This window comes from Pithys albifrons, chromosome 2, assembly GCF_047495875.1.
Source record: "Pithys albifrons albifrons isolate INPA30051 chromosome 2, PitAlb_v1, whole genome shotgun sequence".
NCBI lineage: Eukaryota > Metazoa > Chordata > Aves > Passeriformes > Thamnophilidae > Pithys > Pithys albifrons.
The window spans coordinates 13,699,724-13,717,556 of NC_092459.1; the positions used below are offsets into that span (position 1 = coordinate 13,699,724).

The 17,833-nt window shown below is 42.1% G+C and overlaps 1 protein-coding gene across 1 annotated transcript in view; it reads left to right on the forward strand.

The window, feature by feature from the left end:
• Nucleotides 1–1,573: 1,573 nt before the first annotated feature.
• Nucleotides 1,574–17,833, forward strand: part of MBOAT2 (membrane bound glycerophospholipid O-acyltransferase 2) — a 108,662-nt gene continuing 92,402 nt past the window's right edge. Inside the window, exon 1 of the mRNA XM_071548372.1 lies at nucleotides 1,574–1,716. Coding sequence (XP_071404473.1) covers nucleotides 1,645–1,716 — 72 coding nt within the window. The 5' untranslated portion in view covers nucleotides 1,574–1,644. The remainder of the gene's footprint in view (nucleotides 1,717–17,833) is intronic.

Genomic DNA, 17,833 nt, shown 5'->3' on the forward strand with positions numbered 1-17,833 from the left:
CCTCGCCACTACTCCAGACACAATGACACACTGATAACATGATACTGGACAAGGCATTTCATCTTTCACACATTTTAGATGGTGACATTTTGTGTTGATGGAAAATTCCTGATTGCAACGTGGTTTAGAGGTATAACATAAAATAATTATAAAAAATGTTTGATAAAGTGCAAGGAATAAGCTATCATTTTATCTCAACAGACACAGGGTTCTTGAGCAGCTTTATGGATAAGAGCAGAATATTTCTTCAGAACATCCTTCATCACATCTTTTGGAGTAACTAGTACTTCAGTTATTTCACATGAAAAAAAAATCTACAGAAAGCTCTAATGTAAAAGAGGCAGGAATGACACTAAACCAGAATGATTTAGTAAGTAGCCTACTGCACAAGCTCAGCTGGAATAGTTTGCTGCACTTCCCTAACATGGTGCCTTCACTCAAGACTCACTGTTTTACAACGGGTAGTGTTGACTGGACAGGTGGAACAGTTGTGCCGTGTACCAATTCAGGATCATTGGCAATACAGCATCACTTGCTTTCTTTAAGGAAACCATTGGAAAAGTGCTCATGCTTACACCATTTCAGGCTTCTGTACTTAAAACCTAGGCCACTAATGAACTAAAACTGTGGCTTACAATCATGGCAGACAGACTTCCTCAAGTCAACGGGCTCTTGATGGAACAGGGGAGTTTCTTACGCATTTTTTTGTGCAACTGGGTTCCTGGGTGCCTGGGTTCCAGGCCACTTTCACGTCTAGTGTGTATCCACCGCTCGTCCAGCCCCTTGTGCGCAGCTGCGTGCCCTCCTGGCCAAGCGGTGATGGCTCGGAGCTGGACGGAATGCTGAGCTCTTCGGCACCTCAACATTTACCTGCATCCACACGGTTTGGTGTTATCCTCTGTGGCTGACACCTCGCCCGGGTCGCTGGGCACCGACCCCCGGCTCCAACCCCCTGGCACCGAACCCCGGCACCGACCTTCAGCACCGATCCCCTTGCACTGCGCTCCGTGTGCTCCCTCCCTCCCTCCCCACGGCGCTCAGGGCGGCGCCGCTTCCAGCAGGTACTGCATCCCTCACCCTCAGCGCTGAACCCGCGCCCCTGGGCACAGGACAGCGCTCGGAATCACAGAATCCATCAGGCTGGAAAAACCTCTGAGACCACCGAGTCTTCACCCATCGACCACCACCGTGTGAACCAGACCATGGCACTGAGCGCCACGTCCAGCCTTTTCTTGAACACCTCCAGCGGCGGTGACTCCACCGCCTCCCAGGGCAGCCCCTTCCAATGTGCAGTCGCTCTTTCTGTGTAGAAACCCCTCCCGATGTGCCCCCCGAGCTGCCCAGGTGCGGTTCGCTGGTCCCTGCGCGGTACCTGCGCGGTGCGCGCGACCCGCACCGCCCTCCGCGCGGAGCGGTCGCGGGGCGGGGCCGCGGGTGCCGCCCGGCCCGGCGGGGGCGGGGATTGGGCAAACCCGCCCGTCACTCCGCGCGGATACGCGCTCCGATTGGGCGCTGGCGCTGTCAGTCACGGAGCGGCCGCGCCCGCCCCTTGTTGTCACGGCGCCGTGCGGGGCTGGGGCCGTTCTCGCCGCCGTTGTTGCCGCCGCCGCCGCCGCCGCGGGAGCCCCGGCGGGAGCGGCTGCCATGGCCACCAGCACCACGGGCTCCACGCTGCTGCAGCCGCTCAGCAACGCCGTGCGCCTGCCCGTCGACCAGGTGAGGATGGATGGGGAGGCGCCCGCCCCGCCGCCTCTCCCGGGGCTCGCCGGCGAGGCACCGCACCGCGCCCCCGCTCCGCGCCGTCCCGCCCCGGCCCGGCCCGGCCCCCGCGGTCCCTCCGTCCGTCCGCGGGATCGGGGCAGGGCGGGCAGCGCCCGGGGCGGGGGGCGGCCGCCGTTCCGCTGCGCACCGCGGGCGGGGGGCGCCGGGGCGGCGGCTGCGATCCGCGGGCAGGTGCGCCCGCCCCGCCCCGCCCGGTCCTGCATCCCGGCCCCGTCCCACCCGCATCCCGCCCTGCCCTGCCCGGCCCTGCCGCGCCCCAACTTGTTGGCATCGCGCGTCGGCCAGATGTGGCTCCGCAGCTGGGAAGGGCGCCGGTATCGGGTCCAGCGATGCGAAGGTTGGGCAGTAATTGCGAATGCAGAGCAGCGCGCTGCGCCTGGATGCGCCTGCCAGGGGTTCTGCACGCGGCGCTGGAAATGTGCGCCGCACTCACAATGCTGCGGGGGATCCCTCTGCACTTCGGGGCAGGCAGAGCCTCTCTGTGCTATCTATTGTCCGACTGGTATAAAAATTTCTGAAGGGTGTTATTCCCGTTGTCTTCACAAAGCAGCAGGAGATTACAAAATAAGATTGGGAAAGTCAGGTTTGATGAGTTTAAACACCAAAGTTGGACCAGAATGTTTGTTTTTGAGGGAAGTGGTCTAGACCTTCTAAGTCTACATAATATTTAGGTATGTAGGAATATATAAGAGAAGTAACCTGAAGTAACTCCTCCTATAAATTTTGCAGCACCAAGAAATTTCGTGTTAGGAATTACTTTTTTTTTTTGAAAAGAAAGTCTCTGTTATTGTGTGTGTGTGAGTGAAATGCATCAAGGAAAACAGGCTGAGCTTCTGTAGATGAAGATTTTGGTGGTTTGATTTTACAAAGTACACTTAATAAGTAAGAAAATTAACTGGAAATGAAATACAGAAAAAGGAACACATCTAGTGAAAGCATTCAGGAACTAACTGAGCTACACTTTTTTTCCTTTCTTACCCCACTCTCCTAGCCATTTATTTGAATGAAACCTTAGTTAAAGATACACATGAAAAAGTACCTTCTAGAAAACTGATAAAAGCAGGCAAGTTGAAATTGAGCTTGCAGTGATGGAATGGATACTGTGCACCCCTTGCAATGATACCTGTGTCTGGAATCTATGGCCCCAAGTGGCTCAGTGCCTCATACCTGCAGGCTGTAAGCTGCTCTTGCCAGGTGGCATGTGTTTATTTTCATAAAGCATGTAGCTTCTACAGGGTACTGTAATCAAATAAGACTTGACCATCTTTTCATGGCATGATGCTGATGGTGTGTAATTATCTACTTGTTATAGTAGTCATAAATTTAGTTGTTTTATGACCTAGTGTGCCTTCTACCAAAATTGTTTTCAATATTGTGGATATGGCATTTTGATGATAATGAAGTTACTTTTTGCCAAAGTCTGGGAAACTTTCCTGTATTGAATATTTTGCAACAGATGCTCCTGTTAAGCAAATAAGTTTTTATGAAGTACTCTTTGAGCTCTGTTGAAGCTTTTGGAAGTAATCACAATGGAGGATTATAGGGGGAGCCCCCTACACCGAGCTGGGTTGTGGACTGGCAGTCAGAAGAGCTCCAGCACAGCAGACATCAGAAGGCTTGATCAGAAGGCTCACAACTTAAGGAGTTTATCAGATAGGTTAACAGACAGCTCTCATAGGTCATAGTAGAAGTTAGTTCCTATTGCAGCAGTAGATCTAGATCTGACTCGCTCTCACATCCTAGTAGATCTCTCTCTCATGCAGTAGTATCCACACCTTTTAAGCACTCTCACATCCAACATGCCCTCACATAATTGGTTAACCAATTCACCTTGCATACACCACAGCCTCTCATTGGTCACAAGCCACCACACGTACTCCAGGTAGCTCTGTTCTCTTTAAGCTCCAAAACAGCTTTCCTTAAGGGATGCACTTACACTCACCTCCACAGAGGATGAGTAAACATGCAGTTTAGAAGATTTATTACAATCAGTTAGGAGTCAGACATACAGTGGTTTTGGACATCAGTGGACTGTACATAATGTAGGTCCAGTTGTGTATGAAGAGCACTGATTGTGAGTGGCATATGAAGAATTACAAAATTATGGTGTGCTGGGAAGAACACATCTATAACTGATTAAAAAAAAGGCTGTCAGTTTTTTGTAACTTCTCAGCTTAAGAGTGTGTCTTGATAGTAAATTTGTAATACAGAAAGAATGTGAAATGTGTTCAGTGTAATCAAATCAAAGATAGTGAAGGAGAGAATGAGGGCAGAGAGGAAAAAGAAAGTGCTGATACTCTTTGGTGTGTTTGCCTGAAGATTATGTGTGACATTTGGTGATACTATACGTGTATTCAGTATGAGAATGTAGCAGTGCTTTGAAAAAAAGAAGAATAAAGGTTTTCTGATTAGTATGTTGTTTCTACTACTTGATCCAAATTTGTACTATGACTACAGTCATACCAATATAGCAGCTGCTTGACATGGGCACTCCAGTATAATACCAGCACTCAGAACTCCTGGAGGTGAATGGGGTTTATTTCTCCTCTTCCATGTTTCTGTTTTCACCACAAGTAGATACAAATCTTTGTATCCAAAATTGTTTAAAGTGTGATTTAAGGCATTACTATCTATTTATTCTGCTAAGGCGTGTACCTCTTTCAAGACAAATCCAGGTAGCTTGTGTTGATGTTACTACTCCTTGGGTGCTCAAGGAGTGAATGGAAGAACCTTGTCTGTTTGGCAGTGAATGGAAGGAAAAACTTAAGCTAAAGGTGAAGCTTCTGTCTCTAAGATTAGTCAATCAGATGCACATCTCTGTGTGGATCAAGTGTGAGAAATTGATTACTTATTGAGTTAATGCTTGGCAGACCTACAGGCAGTGATTATTTGAGAATGGTGTTGGTTGTGTGTGTGTTGGAGGTCAGTGCACGAGATGAGGATGAGCTGCAGCAGAGCCATCTCACACAGCAGCTCCTCTACATGTGCAACTGTGTTGCAAAAGGGAAACTTTGTTGCTTTAACAGGTTGCTGTTCCTAGACCTTCCTTCTTGGTATTGAAGCACCAGGCAGCTAAAGGAATGGAGAAGAACTTGTTTTCTCCTTCTGAGTGTATCCCCCAACAACGTATTAAGCAGTAATTTGTTGCTATGTTAACCCTTCCTTTACCTCTTGTTTTTTCTTGCACCAAGTTAACTGAAATGGCCACCTAGAAGAGCTAAAGTGTTTTTCTAAGCTTATTGTGCCAGTTTTTCTATTGGTATTTTCAGTTTTTTGGTGCAAAGGAAGATGTGTGGTGTGAGCAAGAACCTACAGCAAACTTATATACCTTTTATTTTGTAGTAGGAAAAGAAAATCACTGCTTGGGTGTGAAAAGTTTCATAAAAACTGTTTCTTTTCATGTCTTGGAGAACCTAAATTGTCTACTCAGCAAAGAAAGCATTCTGTCAATAAGTGTCACCTTGGGCCCCTAAAGTTAATGACTGAGTGAATAAGTAATAATGTACAGCATTATTCCTTCTGTCTTCTTGGGGAGAGGGGGAATAAAAGCAGCCATGTTCTTCCCACCCTGCAGCCTCCCAAGAAGTACTGGAAGGTTTATCATAGAACCTTGGCTGCCAGAGTATCACATGTTGCATAATGCACCGAGGTTGCAACTTGAATTATTTTATTACGGTTATGTCTCTCACCTAGTCTTATGTTTTCCCTGTCTGTTCTCATGTCATAGTTGTGCCTCTCCTGCTTTCTTCTTTCTCTAAGGTGAAGCCTGACAAAGAGGGTGTTGGACCTTGGTCCTTTTCTGATTCTGTCACTGTCTTGCTGGATTTCTGTTGACAAATGACTTACCATGATGATGTGTGAGCCTACTTGCCATTAAGTTGGAAAGATTTAAATTTACTTGACAATGATGCTGGGGGAGAAAAGCTTTCATCTTGGCTTTTGGGTCTCTGTGGGGGTAGATGAGTTCCGAGAATAATCTTTGCTTTCACTGCTTCCACCAGAGGGAGCAAATTTTTTTACTGGAAGGGGTTTTTACTGCCCTTCATTTGCCACAGAAACAGATAACTCTAGCAGGGGAGATAGGAGACTGATTATGGCAATATGTAAACATCAGCTTTTTGTCTGGGTTGTCTAAGAGCTTGATCTTGAAATCCTGAAATATGGTCTGAACTAAGATAACTTCAGTGATTATCTTCTAGGTAAGAAAGAATGTGGCTCCAACTGCAACCAGTATAGCATGTGAAGATAATGTGGACAGAATAAAATGGCATGCTCATGATTATGCACTTCACTTAAAATCCAGAATGTAAAGATAAGAAGTGTTTTGTCAACAAAAGTAGAATTTAAAATTGAATGTTCCACACTTTTCTTGGGTTCTGGTTTTTCTTTCATTCTAATTTTAGCTTTTATTTGGTTAAATTTGCTCGTTTGTGTAGAATTAATATAATTTTCCACACGAGTGCCATCAATCTTCAAAGAATCGAAACTGACCGTTTTTAATAAGAATAGGCATAAAAATCCAGGTCCTCCTAAACATGAACTGTATAAACCATATGAACTTATTTAATTTAGTGATCACAGGCCAGTTTGATGCAGCTTTGCATAATTTTCTACATATGCTTTCTTGTGCAGAGGGTTACCCAAGTTGCTTTCAACATGCCCTTAACACACTCAGTTTCCCATAAATGCACTGATTTTTGTTGAGCTCTTGTGTTTCACCTTGATGCCCTCAAGGAGAGTGGGCAGGAATTTTTTTTCCTTGTATATATATCTATGAAATATTTATTTCTTACATGCATAAGATGTATCTGCAATTTTTTCTCCTTTCTTTTGATGCTTTGAAGATGAGCAGAGCTGTAGTTTGGGGGAAAGGCCAGGCTTGGAGGTGGTGTAGGGAATCACTTTGCTGAGAAACAGAATGTGCCTGATTTGCCTGCAGGGCATCTGGATATGTCTCTGGTTAGATCTGTTATTTCACAGAATTCTGGGCATTAGTGGTGCCTTAGCCTGCCTTGTTTTCTGCCAAGGCAACATAATGAAACCTCCTCAGGGCTCAAATGTTTTAATCTGATAAATCCTTTTTGTCTAAACATGGAGCAGATATCGAAATGTTTGTCCTGTGTAGCTGTCCAGAATTTTGATGGTCTAACTTTTGTCTGAAGCATTATCAAACTATCAAAAGGAATAAAGTGAAGAGTCCCAAGTTTTTGTTGTCTTCCATCGTTGATTCTTAGACCTTTGTGTACAGCTGTGGAATACAGAGCAGCTCCTTACTGATTTTTTGGGTGTGACCCAGGAAACTTAGCAAATAATAGGCAGGAGTAAAAGTAGCATTGATGGGTGTAAAATCACAACACTGAAGACAAGGAAGTGGTAGGGTAAGCAAGTTGTGCCCCTGCTTTGCCCTGTACTTTCCTTATCTGCTCTTAGCAGTAGTCAGGAGAAGGAAGGGTGGATAGCAAAGCAGGATCTCCCATGACAGTAGATGGAGACTGTAGTGGATGAAAAGGAGCTGGAAATAAAGTCCTGGTTTTCATTCTGTTCTCGGTGACTGGAACTTTTGAATTGTTTGGATTTGCTAGCCAAATTTTTTACTGGTTTCTTATATTCCCTTTGCTTCCAATAGTTCAAAGGGAAGTTATCATCAAAAGGGTTGTAGTCTCTCTGCAGTGACACCTTTCCTAGGTCTTAGTATTAGTGGTCAGCTGTTCACTTCATCCTCTACCTGTTGTTTGTTGAGATAACTCTGTGCTGAAAAATGTGTAGAGAAGGATGAAACTGTTGGAAGAAGAGGAAAAATTGGCAAGATAAAGTGACTCCCGAAAGAAGAAGTGGAAGGTGTAATGAATAGATTTGGAAAAGGAAAGAAAACAAACACTGTTACAGTTTTAGAAAAGATGAACCATTTATTAAGTGATAGATTAAGTGCAAGAAAGAAACATGTCTATTTAATTCAGACTCATGAATATAGTTGTTAAGATGTAACCTACAAAGCTACTTTGATTTTTAGGGTGGCAGAATTGATTTTTCATTCTAATGTACTCTGTCTCACTTTCATACCAGGTGTGTTTTCTCCAGGTTTTTGTGAAGCAGTGGAGAAACTGAAATATAATTAGAGCTCAGGGTTTCTACAGTAAACGTCTAAACTGAGCACTCTACCTGAACAGCTTTTAGACACCTGCTTTGTTTTATCATATTGTTTTTCCCATCCTTAGGCAGTTCATTGAGGTGTGTAGGTGTGAACATTTACTCGCCTGTGATCATGACCCTACAAGCCTTCTCTGAATTCAAAATGGGGTTCAGAACTTGCTATGAAAATACTGCAGTTCTGGGATATTGAAAGGAAATACCAAGAGCTCAAAGAACAGGCTAATAAAGAAAAAAAAGTAAGGCATAAAGGAAGATGGCAAATGACATACTGAGTACATGATTCTCACTGTGTTGCTTTCTGTTTGTTTTGAAGAGTTACTGCTGTAAATCTGTTGTACCACAGCTATGTAGATCCTTTTCTCTGTGGGCTTTTTCTTGGGTACTGTGCTGACTTTAAAGCAAGAGTTCTGAAAACTGATAAACCTGAAAAAGATGAGTCATCTTTATCATTCAGTAGCCCTGATATTTGTTGACTTTTAACTCCTGTTTACCTGTTCAGTGGTGACCTAATGGAGCTCTGTGATACATCCTTTGCAGCCTTGATTGCAGCACATTTTCTTTAAATTTATTACCTTGATTAACATGCACTTTTCCTGAGTAACAGTTGCCCAGGTATTTTTTCTTGTTTTCCAAGCCTTTGAAAATGGAGACTAGACTGTGGAGTTTTATTTTCTCCTGAGAGGTGAGAAAAACTACATATACCTGGGTGAAAACCTGTTTGTTTGATGTGTGTGCATCTTTACAGTACTTATTTTACAAAGAATATTGATCCAGCCCTTCAGTATGGATATTTCATTTTCCTTCTTTCCTTTGGGAAGTACTTTAAATTCACCATTAGCTGAGTCAACATTACTAGCCTTTTAGCACTTGTTCATGTGAACAGATCTGCTTGAGAATTTCAATTTGCCTGTGAATTTATATAGATGCTGGTTATGCCTGCAAAAGTGAAGAAGCTATTTTGGTTTGGCTGTAATGGTGTGATTTCCTGTACTTGGGATTTTGGTGTTTCCTTTTATTTCCAGTTAAAGTGACCTAAGCTGAAGAAGAAGGTGCACTTACTCTGAAATGTGGCTTGTGAGCGCTCCAGTTGTATAACTGCAGTGGTGTATTCTGTACTAGGGCAGTCCTGTGATGTAATGGAGAGCACTCTGGACTCCGAATCCCAAGGACCTGAGTTCCAGTCTCAGCGGGGACCGTCCCCTGGCAGTTAAAGCCTCGCTGACATTGATCCCTTCAGATCTTGGATGCTCAGCAGGGTCAGCCCCAGTCAGTGCCGGGTGCTGTGACAGTCCCGAGGACTTCACTGTCACTGTCCAAGCTCGCTCGGCCATGGCAAATGGACCTCAGGAGTTAAACGGTGGGGCCAGTTCTGCGCACGCTGAGCCTCACCTAAAAAAATCAACTGCGCAGGTTGGAAGGGCACACCCACGTGGGGAGAGCCCTTCCCAAATCTTTGTTCACAAACCCGGCCATACATTCTGTACTGTAATGCCACCTGTACAGATCATTCTTAGTCCTTCTGATCCGCCTTTTGGATGAGTAATGGTCTTCATTCTACTGCTTCCTGTAAATCTTACACACACACAGGTGTATATATACACAAACTCAATAATTTGGTTGACTGAGCATGTCATTGGAAAAGTGGACTGAAGGTCCAGACTGTAATGAATGGGGTTTTAATCTTCATGTTGGAAAGGCAAGAAAGAATTTGAGGTCACCACAAATCTGCAGGAGTTTTAGAAGCCCAGTGATTTTGATGAGATTTGTAGGCAGTCTACCCTTAGAATGTGTTAACAGATGATTATCTGCAATGGAATTGAATGTAAGAAGTGAGATAAAAATTATTATAGCGATACATAATTCTAAATGATACTGAAATATTATTGAAACTGGAATTAATTTGAAAAGCCCAGGGTAGTGTCCATGACTTGCATGGATTGCTGCAAACTGCAGATGTTTACAGGGCTGCTGTTGTGGTGCTTGGTGATGATGCTTGGCTGATTCTGTGCATAAGATTCCTGAACTGGGAAGAGCAGGAGGGTGATAGAGACTGATTTGAACAGCAGTACATTCCAGTGAGAGTCTAGTGAAGTCCCCTTGTTCCCCCATCCCTGGAGAGCACTGAGAAGTGGCCATTTTAAAGATGGGGAGTATTTGTTTTACTTGCTAATTAAAATGACTGCTGCTGTTACTGGATCTCTGCAGGCTGTTTGGACATGGGAGTGTTGCTTTCTATGTCTGTTGCTTATTTTAAGATGGATTTCAGTTTCTCACGTATCGGCAGAATATAATTGTACTGAGGTAGATCTTAGTGGAGAGTGTCAGTTTCTGGTTGCATTCAGAAGCACTTCTGTAAATGTTAATTATTTTGATTTCTTTTTTAATGGCCTGGGGAAGTGAAGAGCTTGTAAAGTTTTACACTATTTCAGATACTCTAGTGGTTCTCTGAGCATTAAAATAAGAGCTTGTTACTCAAATATATATTTGAATATCCTGTATACTGCTGATACACGTGACAAGTAAAGATTTTGAGTTCATCTCACTATGTGCATGTGCACTGTGAGTATGTGATAAAAAGCCCTGGTTGTAAAAACACAGGAGGTTGGTTGGTTTGAAACTGCATTTTGCCAACATAATGCCAGGCTGTGCTGTTTTGTTCTGAACCCTTTTGCCCTGATAGTCTGAGATTGCAATCCTGAACAGGCCAAACCAGTTTTTTTCCAACAGAAGCAAGTGGTTTAGGTCCTTGTTTTTGAGGAGAGAAGAAAACAAAACACACAAGCAAAAAAAAAAACACAAGCCAGCATTCTTAGTCCAATTTCACCTTTGAACCAAACTTGTTTCCTAGATTTTGGCTAATCCTGCAAATAAAAAAGCTTTTATGTGTGACAGCTCAGTATCTACAATGCTGAAACTTGAAGAGCTCATCAGAGAGAACACCCTTCAGCTGACATCTTTCTATCCTTAATGAGTTAGTTTCAGTTGTTTTCTCCATAAAATGGGTACATTGATGTTTAATTTTACATCTTTAGTCATGCAGTTTTTCCTAGAGTAACTCTTAGTAATGATTTAGTCAGCCCTCTTTGAAAAAGCTTATTGGATTTGATGCTCATTTATTGCACAAACCAGATTACTATTGCCTGTATCGTGTCCCTGATGGTGTGCTTCACTCTCTGCAGCATACTCAGGAATTGCAAACTAGAATTTGAGAGTTATTCCTGGAAATAGAAATACTATTATTAACCCATGTCATGACTAGATTTGATGTTTTGGACTGAAACCAGCTTGTAAAGAAAAAATTCAGAATCTGATGAGTAAGTCCTTTCCACTGCCAATAAATTAATGTGAAGATGAAGTATATTTGTGCAATATTAAAAAGCATTTGCCAGTGATGTTGACTAACAGAAGTGTTAAGAGTCTGCACTTCAAGGAAGTGGCTGCTATTACAAGGCTGAGCTTGGAATTTTAATCTGAAAAAGTGTCGCTTCACAGTGGATGCTGTACAAACACTCAGTAATACTGTCTGTGCTACAAGGAACACACAGCCTTACCACAAACATCTCCCATACTGATACAACTCCACAGTAACCACTGCTGCTTGTCCTCCTTTTCTTCATGTTTCACCCATGGAGTAAATTTGAGACTTTAGTGCAGGATTCGTGGGCAGTTAAATGCCTCCCTGCCATCCGATCCCGTCAGATCTTGGAAGCTAAGCAGGGTCAGCCCCGGATTAGTACTTGGATGGGAGACCTCCTGGGAAATGCCAGGTGCTGGAGGTTCTAGTCCTGAGGACTTCCCTGGCACTGTCCAAGCTCGCTTGGCCGTGGCAGATGAACCTCAGGATTTAAATGGTGGGGCCAGTTCTGCGCACGCTGAGCCCCACCTAAAAATCCACTGCGCAGGCTGGAAGGGCACACCCAAGTGGGGACAGCCCTTCCCAAATCTTCGTTCGCGAAGTTTGGCCATGCATACATACATACATACATAAGTGCAGGATTGTTAATTAGTTACACTTTCCCCATGTACGATACTCATTAGTAATTGAATAAAAAATGCGTTTGAAAGCATTTCCACAAGATGTTTGATCTTCCAGTTTCTTCCCATCAGTCAGAGAAGAAATGTTCTAGGAATTACTCTTAAACACCCTTCAGCTTTATCAAATACCTGTGCCAGTGTCTCTGAACTCCTGTTTCTGATGATTTCCAATAAATTGAAGAAAATTACTGAACAGTTTGATTTTTATCCTTGTTGTGGAATTTTGCTTTTTTGCAGTTTTACTGTTAAAAGTGTTATCTCCTTTTTTTCTTTTTCTTTTTTTTCCTCTCTAATGTCAGTGCAGTGATTTCCTTTCCGGAAAATAGTAGGAAAATTGGTATTTTCTTCAATAATAGTTTTTCTCTCTTAGTGGTTTGGCATTAGGCAATTATTGGATAATTGTACAAGTTGTTCCTTTAACACTGGATGAAGGTTAGAAATTGGACAGAAGAATATCCATCAATACTGCTCTCTTGTTGCTGTGGAGAAACATTAGCTCTCCTGTGTTATAAACAGATTTCTGTGAGCACTTGTAGATGTTTTTCATTCCTCAACTGACTGTTTTGGTGGAAAAAGTAAATGGTTTTGACTTAACTTGGAGCAAGAACAAGAAAATTATGATGTTTGAGGAACAAGGAAAAACTGATGCTTCATTAATTATGATAAGGTTTGGCAATGTTTACAAATATGTGTCAACAAATATGATGCTTGGAGGGGTTCGTGTTTAAAATGTTACTGCCAAAGCAGCCCTATAGATTTAAAAAAAAAATTAAACCAAAGCCTCAGCTTTGAGATCAGTGCTTCTTACTGTGTGTGTACATTGTTCTGTCTTTATCTCCTAGCTCTTGTGAGAACTTTTGTTCAAGTGTTTTTGTAGTTCATATCCTGGTTTTTTTCTAGAATGTCTTTTTTCCCCAGTAACTGTAGTTGTTGAAAAGTAGCTAAAGGTGGGAGAGGAAAGCTGCTCAGTGCTCCTTGCTCACCAGACATATCAGATAAAGCAAGAAGCATTTGTGATAACTTTGTTTCTGTGGTAGAATGGAGGGTCAAAAATGATTATAGAGAGGGAGACAGGTCATGCTGACATCTTGTAGGTCAGAAAAACTGAATTCTGGAGCAAATATACCGTGGTGTGGCAAAGTGGGGGCAGGGCAGGTGAGGGGGAACTCTAAATCTCGATCTGCAGAGTTGTCATCTCCACAGGTTCTTGACTGGTGCATGTGAAGCATCTTGCATCTTAGAACTGTTATTTAGGCTTTGCACATGATCAGGTAAGCTCAGTGCTTCTGCTTGTATTTGGGGAATCTTTTTTCAAAGCCTAACTCATCAGCAGTAAGAACTAAACTGCCACCTTATTTATTTTCAAGAACAACTTTAAAAAAAACCTCCACAAAATAGTGAATAGACAAAAATCAACAGGAAAACAAACAAAGCAACCAAACAAAACTTCCACATCAGTTTTAATTTGTCCAGAGTGTGTTATTGAGGCCACAGCCATTCATTGCAGTTTAAATGTTTGAATACTTATTTTTCTTCTTAAAGGAGAAAATGTGTTAAAATGAGAAAATAGAGAAACAGAAAGACAAAATAACTTCCAAAGAGTTTGTGTGGGTCATTGGCAGAAGAAAGAGTAAAATGCAACATTCCAGAGTCCTCTTGGGTACTTCACCCACTAGACAGACAACTGTTGTTCTTGTGAGGTACTTCATAGTACGTGTTGTTCTTGGTGTGCCTCTCAGTACCTTCCTACAGCCAGTAAGCAAACCCTTGTACCACCATGTTGCTGTTTTTCAGTGGATTGCAGTCTGTGTGGGCCTTTATGATGAGCTTGTTCCATCCAGTTGGGAATTATCTGTATCAGTAAAATTGCCTCTCTGCCTTGGCCACTTTTCTGAATGAGGCAAATGCCTTCTGTGCTGTGAAGTAGCAGGATTCTGGAGGGCTTGACTGCAGAAATTAGCTTTTCATATTAAAATACAGCTTATATGAAAAGGAAGCTTAGCCTAAAATCTGAATTAGTGGGCAAAATTCGCATATATTAAAATTAGTTTTGCAGAAGAAATAAACTTTGCTTCTGTATTCCTTTTTAATGTGGACTTAAATTTCTTTAATGGTTTATTAAAGATGCTGCCTGTGTTTTAAAGTTGGAGATTTCCAGCTGCTCAAATCAAATGTTATGCTAAAACTTCCTCTTGATAATGAAAATCCTTGTGGCAGTCAGTGACCTTTTTCTCTTTTTTTTTTTTTTTTTTTGCTTTATGTTAATAATTGATCCCTGAAACACTTTTGTTTTCTAAGAAATAACTTTGCTTTTACAAAAGTGTGACATAAATTACATTTAATTTTTTTAAATACTAAAATATATGGCTTTTAAAGTTTTATTATAAACTTTCTATTGACTTTGGCAGAAGTCACATAAATGGGAAATTTCTTACGTAGATAGCTTAATGCAGTTAATGATATAGTGGATTTGCATTTTATGTAGCTACTCCAAATATTGAAACTGTGAATTTGTGCTCCTGTTTTGCTGTTACATTTGGCAGAGCTGTGCCTGTGAACTGCCCTGGCTGTACAACTGGTTTTGAACCAAAATACTGGTTTAATTTTGAAACTGGTGGGCTACACACAGAAGGTTTTGTAATAGTTTAGTATGTCCAACACACTTAGAATCATAGAATCAGTTGGGTTGGAAAAGACCATCGAGGTCATCAAGCCCAACCCTTAATCCAACCCCACTGTGATTACCAGATCATGACACTCAGTGCCATGTCCAGTGTCACCTTAAAAACCTCCAGGGATGGCGAATCCACCACCTCCCCGGGCAGCCCATTCCAATGCTTGACCACTCTCTGTCAAGAACTTCTTCCTGATATCCAACCTAAAACCTCCCCTGGCAGAGCTTAAGCCTGTGCCCTCTTGTCCCACTGTTGGTTGTCTGAGAGAAGAGACCAATTACATTCATTGCTGAATAACTAGTGCTGATAACTTACATTATAATTGCATGGGTTTTATTCGTATGTACATGTAACTTTCTATTACACATTGCTGTGTCTATGAGACTTTGAGGTGTTTACTTTCATAGGCTGAGCAGTTGATGTCCTGACCCTGAGGAGGTAAAAAATTGTGTGTTTTTCTTGTATATGTGATAAATTATAACTGCTCAGGGTAAAACTTGTCATTCTGTGGATTTACATCAGACTTTTTTCCCCCAAGGAAGTCCTAGTTTTAAGATGATACTGTGTTTTTAATTTCTTTTGTAAAGTCAAAGCTGCTTATTGAAACAGGTTTTATGAGTTCAGGGAGGCATGTTACAATTTGGTTTGAGGAAGGGTATCATGCAGATTTTGGGAATGTATCATCTTTGTTCTTTGTGTGTGTTCTGTTTACATCTGACCAAGTCAAGAGGTGCTTAAAGGTTGTATTTTGCCCATATTCACAATGTTGTAAGAGCTTGACATAAATTTTGAAAAGCTGTGCAACATACACATTCCTGGATGTTGAAGTTTTTGTATATCGTATTTGTCAGCAAAATAACTACTTGGTTGAACACCTGGTTTTTGCGGAAGTTTTCAAGATGGTGCTGTCCAGCTCTGTCCTTGTTCCTGCTTGTTTGCTGTTTGAGTGACTCTTCCATTTGACTCCTGGGCAGCCGGATATTTCTGCACATCATCCCAAGGCAGGCTGTGTGTGGCAGTTCCTTGTGTATCTCGGTGTGTGGATACAATGAAGCTCTGTGTCAATTCCACTCTGCCCAGCCTGGGCTAAGGCGGGACGTGTATTTAGGAAAATGCTGAATCTTAAATTTTGGCATTGTTTAGTAAAGCAACAAGTGCAGTACTAGAAGAGTGTTTTTGTAAATGAAGCGGTTGGCATTGAGGATCCAACATGGATGCTCTAATTTTGGGAAATAATGCTTTTGCATAGGTCAGTCTGTGGGCTAAATGTTCACTTGTCTTTGCAGCAGATGTTCTCTGTGTAGATGCTTCTATTCTCTTGCTGCTGGATTGGAAGTGCATGGGTTGGAATTTGAAACCTCACAGAGTCTATTTCTCATTCTACCTCCTATAGTATTGGCAGGGGTTTTATCTTATTTCTGTGTGGAAATAAGTACATGTTTTTGATAAGCTCAAGCGGCGGAAATCTCACAGATAATGACAAATGGATAAGCTTTGATTTTTGTGGTAGAAATGCTGTGTTTTCCCTTTCTTTTTAAAATGTAAGAAGTAAAATATTCAAAGTGTTTGCCAAGTGAATATATAGCTGGTTATAGCAGATGGTTTAAAGGCAGATGAATATTATCTCTGTGGCTGTAACAGAGCCCAATAGTGGTCACAGGTCACACATTCTTCTGTATGAGCTCCTTCTCTTATTTGGAATGCAAACCAGAGGTTTTGTGACCTGGAGAAGCAATAGAAAGAAAATAGCTTGAGGTGATGATTTTAAATTTTGCTTGTATTTATAGATACTTCAGGCTTGATTTATAGGCATGTTGGATAATCAAAATAGCAGCTGAAGTCATATTTTCAAAGCAGAGCTCCACTTAAAGTTCTGTTAAAAGTACTGACTGAAAAACTAGGTGTTGGATATCTGAAGTTGGGCAATCAAAGTTAGTGGGCATTTATTTTCCTCTTTGGGCTTTCATCATTCATGCCCATCACTGACCTTTAGAACAGGAATAGGAATATTGATCTTGCAAAATTATAGCAAAATTTACATTTATTGTATGTAGTCTTCTTGTACAGATCTGCATGAACATGACTATGGGGAAATGTAAGGTTTTTATATTCAGTATAGAATGCAGATGGTAGGTGTTTAATGGGTCATAGGATGAGGGCAAAAACTGGGCAATTGTTCCTTTGCTAAATGAATCCTGCTGGGGAAAACAGAATAAAGCAGCACAAAGAACATTGCCAGCAGTGGGTATGTATGCAAGCTAAACTTAGGTTGTGTGGCTTTTCAATCTGAACTGCTGCAGAGACTGGGTTTACAAATACATATTTAAAGCCTTGGAAGGATTTGATGTGGTACAAGTTTGCAAAACCCCTGGTGCTTTGGAATCTGCATTTTGGTGCACTGTGAGGCAAGGATAAGGGTGGGATAGGTAAGAGTAGAGAAGGAATGCTGGGTGGTGCCTGAGCACTGTGGTGATCTCTCTTACGTATCCAAGGATGCAGAGTTTCTGCACTTTTGGGGAAGAGCACTTCAAAAATATGCACTTTGGGATTCATTTGTAAGGAAAGCTTTCAGAACAGATTTGTGCTGCTTGGGTCATTTAGTTTTGTGTTCAAAAGACCAACATGGTGAATTGACATCTCTGACAGTTTGCTTGTGGGTCTGGTCTAAGGGTCTACAGGTCAGAGATGCCAAGCACTTCTACCCTTTGTCATGGGTGGAGTAGGAGCCAGGTGATGACTTCTCTTGTTCCCTGGGTCTGCTAGTTTGCTTTTAGTGGTGATCTGGAAAAAAAAGGGCATCATGCAATACCAGTTAGTAAATTATCTGTAGTGCACTGATGTCTGGACATTCAGAAAACTTGTCCACTTAAGGACGGGTACTCAGACCCATTTCTTCCATCTGTCTCTCCACCTCATCTTCACTGCATATCTGTGAATATGCAATTTTCTTCTCTGTCTCCCTTCCCCTTTCAGTATGTCTGGAGTGAGAGTTCTCTGGCTCAGAAATGTGCTTTGTGGTATACAGAAAATAATTCCTGTAAGAAATATTCATATGAATGTTGATACTGAATTAATAATTAATTTTTTCCCTTCAATTTTTCTTTCTTGCCCTCTTTTCTAAAGCGCTATCAGTTTATTTCCCTTTCAGTGGTTCATTTGACTTGACTGTTCTGTATTAAACTTTTCCACTA